The sequence below is a fragment of the Triturus cristatus genome, chromosome 2_2 (genome assembly GCF_964204655.1).
Source record: "Triturus cristatus chromosome 2_2, aTriCri1.1, whole genome shotgun sequence".
Lineage (NCBI taxonomy): Eukaryota > Metazoa > Chordata > Amphibia > Caudata > Salamandridae > Triturus > Triturus cristatus.
Genome location: NC_140582.1, coordinates 44,527,399 through 44,540,803, shown reverse-complemented (window position 1 = coordinate 44,540,803; position 13,405 = coordinate 44,527,399). Strand labels below are relative to the sequence as shown.

The 13,405-nt window shown below is 41.8% G+C and overlaps 1 protein-coding gene across 1 annotated transcript in view; it reads left to right on the top strand.

Annotated features, from left to right (window-relative positions):
- Positions 1–12,746, top strand: part of LOC146861806 (uncharacterized) — a 30,104-nt gene extending 17,358 nt beyond the window's left edge. Inside the window, exon 3 of the mRNA XM_085643038.1 lies at positions 12,660–12,746. Within this exon, the coding sequence (XP_085499164.1) occupies positions 12,660–12,746 (87 nt within the window). The remainder of the gene's footprint in view (positions 1–12,659) is intronic.
- The last annotated feature ends 659 nt before the right edge of the window (positions 12,747–13,405 follow it).

Genomic DNA, 13,405 nt, shown 5'->3' with positions numbered 1-13,405 from the left:
TATGTGACATCATCAGCAGTGGATTGCGGTCGCGCGAGTTATATTTAGCTGAACTAACTATAACGGGGGAATTTCAATGGTTTTTTACGAGTGAAATGTCCAGCTAACTATAACATGTGTGAAACCTATGGTTTTTCAGTGAATTTGCAAGGTTTTTAAAATGCTAATTCCTAACTATAACGTGTGTGAAACCTATGGTTTTTTAAGTGAATATATATATATATACACACACACACATATACACATTATATAATTTCACCCAAAGAACCAAAGGTTCAAGGGTCCAAGTAACGTTATAGTTAAGTGAACATGCCAGTGATAACAATAATGTTTTGAACAAAACAACACACAAATTTATATAGTTTAAAACACTAGCTATAACTTGTACCTCCGCCATACACTGCTTATGACCTCACATGACATCACTGATTACATGTTCTATTACATCATTTATGGCATCACTGATGACATCTCAAATGACATAAAGAATTACATCAATTGTGACATCAAACAAGCTTCATTTTCGTACATATTACTGTATAAATTGATATAGATTTATAAACGGTGTACTTCACATTAACAATCAACCACAGATATACATCAAACCCTTATTAAGTACGGTGGTCAATCTGCATACAACCGTTCACAAAAAGACAAAATAGTGAATGTCAATTCTAAAAGAAATGCCCTACTACGGACACACTGCCCTACAACAAACACACTGAACCTTCAAAAAGAAATGAAGTTGTTATCAGGTCAAGAACTGAGTAATGTAAACAGCGTTTACTCTATAGAGAGAGTTAATTCTATTCAACACTATTTTCAAACAGTGAAATTCTCATGAGAAGCACACCACAGAATATTCAAAGAATTTACTAACATTGGTTAGGAGTGGCAGGGATAAAAAAAATTGAGAAAGTCAGAACAGAGAATATACTCTGAGGACCATGTTTCTTAAAAAAGACATAGATCGTGGTCGTACACGAGGGAGGGTCCAGTCAGGCAATAAGATCTTAGATCTAAGTCTCACCACATTGCATAAACTTATTAGCAAGTTATTAATAATCTGTTGTTGAGGGTCCATATCATAGGTGGTAGGGCATACAGGTTAGGGGGCAAGTGGACATATTCATGAGAGCTGCATCAGACACATTTTAGTATACTATCCCAAGTGAAGTAGATGGTGAAGTGTGTGAGGTTGGTTATTGACAGAAGAGGATGCATTACTATTGGAAATAGTAAAACATATTACATTAATATTATATTTTGTGAAAGGACATACTGGGCAAAGACTAGGCAATAGGGCTAACTTGCTGTTGACTTTGAGTATGACTACTGCTAGCTGGTGATATCTGGGCCACGTGAGTGTGTACTTGAGAGATCTGCTTGAGTCAGTCAATATAATTAAGGAATGATGTGTGGGCTTCAGTGTTTGGGTGGAATCGTGAACTAGTGTATTTAAATTGGCTTTTAGAAGAGCCTGGAGGAGAAGTCATGGGGTCCAGGTCAACTAGGTAATTTGTCAGATCAGAGGTGGAGGAGATTAGATCTAGATTCTTAAATCCAGAGAAGATACTTTCAAACCTTTTAACAATAATATTGTATAGATTAAGAGAAGGGCAGCCCCGAACGTGGTGGATCCAATGGATCACCTTGTTTTTAAGGGAGTCTTCTGACTCTATGGGCAAGTGAGGGGACAGCTTAGGGATGTTAGTCATTGAAATATAGCCATGAGGTGGGAGTTTGTGTCTATTTAAGTGTGGGTTGCCTATCTGCTCATACCCACGGGTCCACTATGAGTGTGCACATGAGCTGAGTTTTAAGAATTATCTCTTTGGGGTAAACTCTGGGAAACAAGTGTGCTGGTGTTTTGCTTTGCTGGAAAATAAGCTATTCCTACTAAGAGCCTAGGCAAGGAGCTCTCTGGAAAAAAGTGTTGCTTTTACAGCCAGTGCTTGAGCTCGAAATGAGGACCCGTAAGTAGATTCAGGGATTGTTTGGGGATAAGGAGCCACTGCATTCCTGTGCACGTCTAGTAGCAGATTTACTATGGTGGTCAGGGCGAGACCAAGGATTTTAAAGTGACCAACTCCTCTTTCAAGGATTGAACAAGTGGAGGGACTGACTTCTCCTTTCAGAACTCTCCCTCAGATCACGGGTGTGTATTGTGTGAATGGACTGGCGTTTCCTTTCAGACCCTTCTCTAAAATGATGGGTGTGTGTAGTAGAGTGTGGGGAGGGACTCGCCTCTACTTTCAAGCCCCTCTCTAAGGTGATGGGTGTATGTAGTAGAGTGCAGATAGGGACTGGCCTGTCCACTCCGACCTCCCTCTTGGATGACGGGTATGTGTAGGAAGATGCAGAGAGCTACTGGGCTCTCCTTTCAGACCTCTCTCTCAGATGACGTATGTGGGTAGTAGGGTGTGTGGAGGGTCTAGCCTCTCTGCGGAAACCACTCTCTGTAATGATAGGTGTGGGCAGTAGGGTGTGGAGAGAGTCTGGCCTCTCATTTCAGACCTCTCTCTCAGATGAAGGGTGTGCATAGTAGAGTGTGTATACGGATGCGTCGTCCTAGTGCAGGACTTCTTCAGGGCACTAAATATTGGGTGGGTCAATCACATCCAAATGCTAGTGAGTGGCAGGCTTCGTAGCTTATAAGCTCTTTCCCGTCAGGTATTGTAATGTATCTAAAAAAATGGTTTCAAGCCGTCTCTATCTAAGCCTTCAACGGATGATGGCTAGTAGAAGGATCCCAAATTAAGGATGTCATACACCACAGTAATGTGTTGTGATTAGGCTCACGTCCAGGTCTGGTAATAAATAATCTCAAGATTACACAAGAAAACCTCCAGGTCACCCATGCAGCTTCTCACATACATATTCACTGACTGGTATAATCACTCATACCTCATACAGTCCCTCACTCAGTTACTCACACACCCACTCACATACTCATACAGATACTAACACATGTATTCACTCATGTATACAGTCATTTACACAAGCACACACTCACACGTATAGCCAGTGTCACATTTACTCACTAATCCATAGTCACTCACATGCCTAAGTACTCATCCATATACCAATTATGCACCCACTCACCTACCCATACAGCCACTCACATATCACATCTCTCACTTATATGGCATCTCACATACCCACTCACTCACCCATGCACCACTGACAGCCCCACACTCACTTACCCAGACAACCACAAACACAGTCAGTCATTCACCCATACAGCTACTCATTCACTCATAAAACCACTCATTTGACACTTGAGAAAGGCCTAAAACATGCCAAGTGAAGCATGTGGTGAGAAAACACAGACAGTGTCTGCACTAGTAGCCATCACCCATGTTTGAAGGACTATTTCTGTATATGGTTGGGAAGGTTGTGTCAGTACATGCCTACATATCTCAGAGATTGTGGGAGTACACCTCTATCTGTGCCAGGAGATGTTTAAGTAAATGTACTGATATGTAACTGCCTGCTATAATACCTCTATGATTCCTAAATGTGTATGCAAGTGGCTAAACAAATAGTTCAGTGCCTGTGTTACGCAATAGCGAGCTATGTAGGTGTCATTGCAGCTACCTTTGAGTCTGCTGCATGCATAAAGAGTTTCTAATGAGTGACTGAATGTATAAGTGCTTCTGTAACTGTCTCTATACCTGAAACACAGACTTGATGCTTTTGTATACATGTTTGTTAATTGTTTTAGGGATTCCATACTCTATGTAGTACTTGGCAAAGAGGCCTGCAACTGCACACGTAACTTATTCAACTCAAAAGGACTTTTATCACTTTCTGAAGCACACAACATCATTTTTTATTGCATACCCACAACATATCTTAGAATTGCATTATGTGCACTAAAATATGAGTATGATACTTGAGAAAGACCTATAACATGCCAAGTGAATCTTGGAGAAAGAATACACAAACAGGGTCTGTACTAGTAGCCATCACCCATGATTCCCAAACTATTTCTCTGCATGGTTCGGAAGGTTGTATCAGTCCTTTCCTACATATGTGAGTGTAGAAGTACACCTGTATGAGTGCCATAAGATTTGGAAGTGACTTTGCTGGTATGTGACTATGTGTTTTAATAGCTCTATAGCTGTTTAAATGTGTATGTGAGTGGCTGTACAAATAATTGAGTGCTTCTGTAAAGGAATAGAGATCTATGAATGTCTGACTGCACCTACCCTTGAGTCTGCTGCAGGCATAAGCAGTTTCTAGTATGTGACTGACTGTATATGGGCTCCTGTAGCTGTCTGGGTAGTTACAGTGAGGGTCTATGCTTTTGTGAACATGTATATCAGTTGTTTAAGGGGTGCATACTCTATTTAGTACTTTGCAGAGGAGCCTACATGTGCTCAATTAACTTATTTTACTCAAAAGGACATCTGTCAATCTATTAAGCACAAAAGACCATCCTTTATGGCATAAGTACAACATATCATAGAAATGTGTTCTGTGCACTTAAACGCGTGTTTGACACTTCAGAAACACCTGCAACATGCCAAGTGAAGCTTGCAGTGACAGTGCACAGACAGGGTCTGCACTAGTACCCATCACCCATTTTGAAACACTATTCTCTGCATGGCTGAGAAGATTGTGTCAGTATTTGCCTACATATCTGAGAAAATGTAGACTTACACCTTTATCAATGCCATGTGATGTTTAAGTAAATGTGCTGGTATGTAACTGCCTGCTATACCACCTCTCTGGCTGTCTAAATGTGTATGTAAGTGACTGCTGAAATACTTCAGTGCCTGAATTAGGCAAGACAGAGCTACACTGGAGTGACTGCAACTACCTTTGAGTCTGCTGCATGTATTATTAGTTTCTGGTGAGTGACTGAACCTAGGCTTCTTTAGCTGTCTCAATAGCTGAAACCGAGGCTTTATGTTATTCTGAACATCTATGTCAGTTGCCCATGTTGGGGCAAAACACTTTGGTTGCATTTGTATGTTCTGTTCTCAAGTCAAAAGAAAGTAATAAAAGAACATTCAAGTACTTACGGACTCATCATATACTTCTACAAATAATTTTGAAGCTGTCCTTATGTTTCCATATTCTTCTGTTCATATGTTGCCTCTCATTTCTTGTGTTTTATATTGTATGATTCGTGACCATCTGGCAGCTGGCCATTTGAGGAGGGCAACATCATTGTTAGGATTACATTTGTGATTACATTAGGTGGTGCAGTGACTGAGATTCCCTAGCTGCCACTATTTCTTCAAACTTCTCACACACCTAGGGCCAGATTCACAAAGGTAATTGGAGATAAAAGTCTAACTTGATGACTTCGCTATTCACAAACGGCATTTACTACTCATAAATGCCCTTTATGAATATCAAAATTCGTAAAGTTTGACTTTTGGTATTAATTAAGGACATTTGCGAGGAGTAAATGCCTTTTTTCTACCGAAAGTCGTAATGTTAGACATTTGTCTCAGATTACCTTTGTGAATTGGGCCCCTAGTCTGCAAATCATACAAACTGTCACATTCTCATACACTCTCAAAGAGTTTTACTGACCTGTTATTAAATCAAATAAGCCACTCACAAAACACTCATACACTACTTCAAATAAATCCAATAGTTTCTCAAAAATATGTGATACTCTGTTATGACATTCTCACATACCCATATAACTTTTCATTCATTTTTTCTCCAAATTAAATGTAATTCACGTACCTGAAAGTTGATTTTGATATGTCTCTGGGTCCACCATCCCCCTGGGGCAAATACAATTTTATAAACTGGGAGAGAGGCCACACAGACCCCCTGCCGGGCCATATATGGCCCCAGGAACCACCACCTCCCAGGGGCTGCCCATGCAAAACAAAGGAGGGGGGCAACATTGACTGCAAGGTTCAAGTCCAACATACCGTCAGTACTTCGTGAATTGGAAGCAACGCAGGGAGTCCTCAATGGTAACGCTTGCTCTGCATAAGATACTTTTTCAGCAGGACCTACATGGGTCCTGTAGCTGGCCTGCTCTCCATAGGGGTCAGCCAGAACTTTGGATTCACCCTGGTCCAGCACAACCTTAAATAACCTTTTTGCACAATTGACTTCTAAGCACTGTTTTTTATTTAATTTATAATTAATAATATCTTGACTTCTGCTAATTGGATGTTTCTCATTTTGCTCTTGGTTTTCCCAGATAAATATTCTCTATTTTTCTGTGTTATTTTTTTCACTGAACTGTAATTAAAATGTTCACAAATACTTTACACATTGCCTCTTAAGTTAAGCCTGACCACTCTGTGCCAAGCTACAAGAGGGTGAGCACAGGTTAATTTGGGTTGTGTATCTGACTTGCCCTGACTAGGATCAGGGCTCCTGCTTGGACAGGGTGTGTCCTCTGCCAACCGTAAACCTCAATTTCTAAATATATATATTACCTACTGGTGGTAGATATAGTTAGGACCTTGTTTCTATTCAAAAAGCATTTTTTCTTTTCCCAATAACTTTGGCGCCGCAAAACTTTTAAAATTAGTGGGGCACTCCGGTCAGCTCCTATCTTGAAAGTTTCAGGGTGTTTTGGAAAGCAGGGGCCGAGAAAAAAGGGGGTCCAAAAACTTGTTTTCTCCATGTTAATTCCCATAGGAAACTTTAGACACGGCTACAGCCCGAACGGCTGAACGGAATTACACCAAATTTGGCAAAAAGTTAGCCCTTGGGTCAGAAAGAGACCTTTTTTTGTAAATGGTGTAAATCCGTTGAGTAGTTGCTGAGAAAATTAAAAAAAAAAGTTTCGATATTTAGAGGGACGGAGGATCCACGGACCCTTCCGACCACGAGCGTTATGCTAATTGTCTGTCAACACTCCAAACCAGGAAGTGCTGGGCTGCATTGCAGAGAGGTGGTCCAGGCCATGCCCCTTCTTACACCTCTCTGCAACGCAGCTCTGTGGCGCTTACTGGAGGTACTTGGTGGGCTAGTTGGACCCCAGAGACCCTCAGGATTCAAGGGGACTTAATCCCCCAACTTAAAACGCGCCGTGGGGCGCGTTTGCACAGTGGTGAAGGGAGGGGGTGGGGCCTGAGGTGACATATGTGCACTAGGCCTGATTAGTCAGGATCAGTTACCACCAGTACTGGTCAGAAAAAGTTGTGGGCGCAGGATGATTTTGCAACAAGGCCTCTTTCTGCTCCTCTGTTGGTTCTTTCTGCACGTGTCTTGCTTCTTCCTGCACTTTTCGTCGTCTTTGTGCACTTCTGTTGCTTCTTTCTGCATTTATTTTGCTTCTTTCTGTGCGCTTTTTCTTCTTTCTTCACATGTCCTACCTCTGTAGGCATAGTTAGTAAGTAGCATTTAAAAAACCTTAGAAATTCACTGAAAAAAACATAGGTTTCAGGGGCGTTATAGTTATTTGGACATTTCACTCGTAGAAAACCATAGAAATTACCCCGTTATAGTTAGTCCAGCTAACTATAACTTGCGCCCCTGCAATGCACTGCTGATGACGTCACATATTACATCACTCATGACATGGTCAGTGACATCACTGATGACTTCTCAAATGACATCACTGATTACATAATCCTTGTGGTGGTGGCAGACCTCCTCTCACCCTAATATAACCTTTGATACACACACTCTAAATTACAAAATACCATTTTCAAAACAATGGACACACCAATACCAGTTACAACATACCCACGATCTAAACACACATCCACTCATTCACTAAAAGTCCTATACAGTCACTCATACATGCACTCACTCATCATGTGTACTCATACACCTATACATACACTTACACACCACCACTCATCCATAGTTACTCACACACATAGTCACACATGCAAAGAAAGTATCAAACATCCATTTACTTGTGTATACAGTTATACACACACCACCACACTTACTTCTACAGAAACTAACACATACTTACTCTCTTAAACAATCACTTATAGAAACACATACTCATTTATATAGGTACTCTTCCAATCTCTCACATATACTTACTTACATACACCAATACTCACATATACTTGTTTAAAACATATGTAGTTACTCATAAAGCCACTACTGAGACAGTCATTCACTCGCCAACACACCCATACACACACTCATCCACCAATACAGTCCTGCACACATGTTGTCTTCAACACATACAAACAGTGACTCACTCATTCATGCATCTATGCACAAAGTAATACCCCCAACGAACCACTCAGACACTCAGACACTCATACTGATAATCAAAAAACCAACTAATAACCCATATAGACACCCATGTAGCTACTCACCATCCCATGCTGCCACTTATACACAAAGTGAGAGACTGATACAGATATTTACACACTTAAAGATTACTCACTAACCCATGTATTCACTAAGATACACTTAGTCAGTTATACAATCAGTTTCACACAAACAAAATCATCCATTTACACACTTATATACCCACTTATTCTTCCATCGACCTCGACATATACATATATAAAACATATTTAAATTTCACAAAAACACACATTCACTGGATGATGTCATCAGTGATGTCATCAGTGATGTCATTTGAGATGTCATCAGCAGTACATTGCGGGGGCGTGAGTTATAGTTAGCTGAACTAACTATAATGGGGGAATTTCTATAGTTTGTATGAGTGAAATGTCCAACTAACTATAACGCCCCTGAAACCTATGGTTTATCTAGTGAATATATGTATATATAAATATATATACACACACACACTAGCAAACACACAAACACACACACACATATTTTGAAAAAAGCACAGTTAAAATGGTTTCTACCTATTTTACCTCTAGTTTTTTCACATTTGAATACTTTTATATTGAGTGAGTCTCACTCACTGTAAATGGAGTAATGGACTGAAAGTGATAACCGCTGTTGTGTGAGTTTTAGGATAAGGCTTCTGCTGCACAGCTATAGTAAGAGGGTCTGGGCTGGTTTCACATGAGCACACATATCTGTGCATGTTTGCAGGCTGTGCATGTGAGAATACAGTTTTGCTCTGCCCAGAATATGCCCATAGGTAGCTTGTACCATAAGGGACTCTTCAGGGATTGGTAATGACCTGGGGTAAGCCTTATAATGTGAGTGGCATTCATAGTGTAAATCGGTAGAGTTTACTGAAGGTCTGTGTTGCTTACACCAGACTACTCACTGTAGTAAAAATCTTCTCTGAAGAACAGTTTTGCTCTATGTAGTCCTACAAGATCCAGAGAGGTAAAATCCTAGGGATGAATATACAGTAGAGTGTAAATGTACAGCCCCTAAAACCCCATCTACACTTATTATGGCACTTTAGGATTGTCGTATTTCCAAACTCAGCTCAGAATCAGATTCCAGGCATTTGTCCCTGCTACTGGGCCATGTTAATTGCTCTGCTCCACAGTAGAAGGTGCAAAGACTTCCTGCCCCGAAGTGCCCTTTTTGTATGGTAACCATGCCCCCCCATATTTTGCCCTACTGCTCATTGTTATGAGCCTGAAAGTACACTGGAGCCTGCTTCCCATGCCCCAGTTCCAGTGCTCTCTCTCTTTAAAGCTGATATGTGTGAATTGGCAACCCCAATTGGCAAAGGATATTAACCCCTTAATAGTCCCTAGTCTATGGTACCAGTGGTACCCTGGGCATAAGTGTTAAAGGGGTCACCAGGGCGTGTTGCACTGTTTGTGCCACCCTGAGTGATCTGGATAAACTACTGACAGCAGGCCTGCCATTGCAGACTGCAGGAGCAGTAAAAACTGAATGAACTTGACTGTGCCCTCACCATGTTTAGCACAGTCAATGCACTATTTTTAATATATGCCAGTCACCTCTAAGGAAGGCCTCCTAAGCCCAGGAGACTAAGTGCATTATATTAAAGGTGAGAGCATATAAATATAAGCCTATATGTCCCTATATTGGCCTTCCCCATTGGAAACTACTGTAAGTGTTCAGCGGTCCATAGAATAACATGAGCTAGCACCTAGGCAGTCAAGAGGCTGGCAGCTCCATTATGGTACCACCAAAACATGTCATGTTTGCTATCAAACAATGTGCCTTCTCACCCCTGATACAGTCTCAAGGGCAATGTGGCATGCACCCATATGGATAGCTTAGAGGATGCCCACCTGGTTGCCCCAGCTTCTCTGTGCTCCGGCTGGCAAGCCCACGCTTGCTGCTGCCAAGATAGGATTCTCATTTCCTTCCTGGCAGTGTGATCAGTCCCCGGAGTCAGGGGCAGGAAGGAGGTCACACCTCTTCCTGCCAGGCAGGTTAGTGAAGGGGCGTGTCCAGGGGATGAGTTTCAAAGGCTACACCACCTCTGATATACATCAGTGCTGACTCTCCAAAGAAGAAACAGCCCTCCCCTTGCCCCAGGCATATTTGCACCCGGACAGGTGTGAAATGTGGTTTGCAGGATGTGGACACACTCAAAAGGCTAGCCACACCCCTGGGGTGGGCTACATGATCTATGCAGCTAAGGAAGACATCTTTCATTTTTAAAAGTGGTAGAAATTATTGGTTCTTGGTAGAAAAGGTGACCTACACATCCAAATGTGGTCACCTCAAGGGCAGACTAGTTGTAGGAACTAACAGCCCATTGGCTACTTGCTCTCACACCCCTAACTCCCTAGGATATAAGGGACCACCATGACACCAGGTCCTCAGTTCTGAATCAAATTACATGGAAGAGGACAAAGAACCAGTGTCTACAACAATAGGACTTTGCACAAAGCAAACCAAAAGAGGGATACGTGTCCCTGTGGTAATGCTACTGGAACTGCATGATCGAGGCTTGGTTCCTCCAGACAGAGGAACCTCTGTGGAAGCCCGAAGCAACTTCTGACTCCCCTAAATAGTGGCACTAATCCCTGCAAACTGTAGGTAAAATACAGCTCCATATCCCATAAATAGCTTGCCATCAGGTCCTCCATGGGATCGCCCAAATACAGATGGTTTAGTGCTGTGAGGGAGCTGCAGTCCTGCCTTCCACAATCTTTCAGGAAGCAACCATGTTCACCAGGACCACCAGACTTCAAAGTAACTATGTTCTATGCTGGCTGCTGCCAAGGTTGGTTTGTCCCCAGTTCAGTAACTGCACTAGACCATTCATTTTGGTGTCTAAATTAAGATACAAATACACCTTGTTTTATAAATTGGTGTCAAATTTATATAGAGTTGTGTAAAATATTTATTGCCGTTGTTGGATCTCTGAAAGGCTTAATACATGTTCCTCTAGTAAACCTGACAGCTCTTTGCCACACTACTGAACTACGGATTTATTCTTGTAAATCCAGGTGCCATCCTTGGGGTCTCCGAGAGTATTGTATTGTGAAACTTAACCAGCATCACCACATAATACTCCACCTTCCTACAACTCCCCACACATTTGAGCTATTAATGGTGTTTGACCCAGTTCCTGGGCAATGAAGGGGGTATAGAAAATCGGTATCTGTTAAGTCATACTTCAATTGGGCGGGGGCAGCCCAGGCTCACTGTTATAGAGGCAAAAGGCTAGACCTCTATAGCCACCACAGGAAGGGCTTCCATATTTTGGCGGGAAGGAATAAGGCAACTATGTCACCCAGGGTCAGTTTGAGGATATCAGGGGAGCCATTTCCATTGACAACTTGAAGTTGCAATATTGGATTGTCCCCTGTGCAGAAGGGTTGGGAACTTTCCATCCCCCACTCAGAAACCTCTGCACAAGATAGAGAGAAAGATGAGAAGACACTGGATCTGTGAGCAATGATGGCAAAAGAATGTCCAGCAGAAAAGAGAAGCCACCCGATACCCTGCAAGAATGGACTTCGGGATTTTGGCTCCAGCTGCCCCAGGAATAAAATGGGCCTCTCCAGGGGCAGTGGTCTTGGCCCACTAAGCCCTCTGAGGCACAGGTAGGGGAATGAATCTTCTGTGGAACTCTAGATCGGCATGTCTAAGACTGTGGGTTCTGATCCACTGGTGAGTCTTGAGCCAATTTTAGTGGATCACATAAGTCCATGCAATAAATAAGAATGCCTTTAAATTCTGAATTTATCTTGTCACATTTGTTGTGCCTCAAAGACAGAGGTCAAATGTCAGGCCAATTCTTCCGACAACTTGTGGCTTATTCTTATAACATGGGGACTGATGTTCACAAACTCCTCTCACTTTGAAGTCAAGAAAATTAAAGTGAATTGTGTGAAAGGAAAGGCTGTAGGAGGTCATTTATTGTAACACTCAACACGATGTTAATCCTTGTATAAGAACTGTGCACATGCGACAGTTAGGAAAGCAAAACTCCTTTTTCACTTAAGAGTGGGCACTGTGAAATTCTTACTTTGTTTTCCTCTCGGTTTTCATGTTAATCTTCATCTCCTGCCTTGCCTGTGTGATGGCCAGAGTGGGCAATCTACATTACACTTTTTATTCTTCTGTGAGTTTTATATAAAGTATGCTAAATGAATCTTAATACCCTATTTTAAAAACAATTCACCTATTCACCTCGACATTGCATATAGATCTATTCTCCTCCTGGAAGATGATGAATTGGCGTTCCGAGTATGTGCTTTCTTGAAAATGGCTGTGCAAGCCCGTAACACGATGTGCACTTTATGAATGATGTTTTAATGTACTTGATTTTATATTTGATATTATGAGGCAATTGTGAAATGTGATTTGTCCTTTTACAGATATGCTTTTATCCGAATAAAGTAATTGATGGTGATGATGATGAAAGCAAAACTGAAGCACATTTATTTTGTAATTCTGAAGTGTAATTGAAGCAAAGATTTTCAAAGGAGCAAAACAAATTAAGACACTTGGGGGCCGATTCCAATCCTGGAAAAAGGCTGTACGAATACTTGTACGGAGCGTTTTCTCCATACGACTCGTACCCGGTAAACTTTACAACCTAGGAAGTACGATTCGTACAGAAAGCCTCTTTCCGTACGAATCGTACAAAAGACCGTACGGGTAAAAAAAAAACAACGATTCGGATCCGGAACAGCCTGTATGCGACGTCCGGACATATTTAAGCAGCGGTTTACGGCCCAGCAAGTACGATTCGTCCCTACAGCACTCCGTACGGCTCTTTTCTTACAGGAGCCAAAAACAGCCGTAAAAGGTCATACGCGAAGTTCTCTGCGGTACGAGTCGTACTCCGACACGTTCCCAGGAGTTCATAATAGGTTTGGAAAAGGGGGCCACCCAGCCACTTTGCCCTTTAAATATTTTTTTTTAAAAGGTCAGGCCCTGGGCGTGCCTGTCTAAACATTGTAGACATACTTATTTTTCTACAATGGCAGAAGATGAAACGTTTTGTGGTGATTGGTCAAGGGTGTGCAAAGATAAAAGTGGGTCCCAAAACGCATTTTGGCACCAATTCATTTTTTCATAGATTTTGTACTCACTCTTAGTGGACAAATGGCAAGTCGGA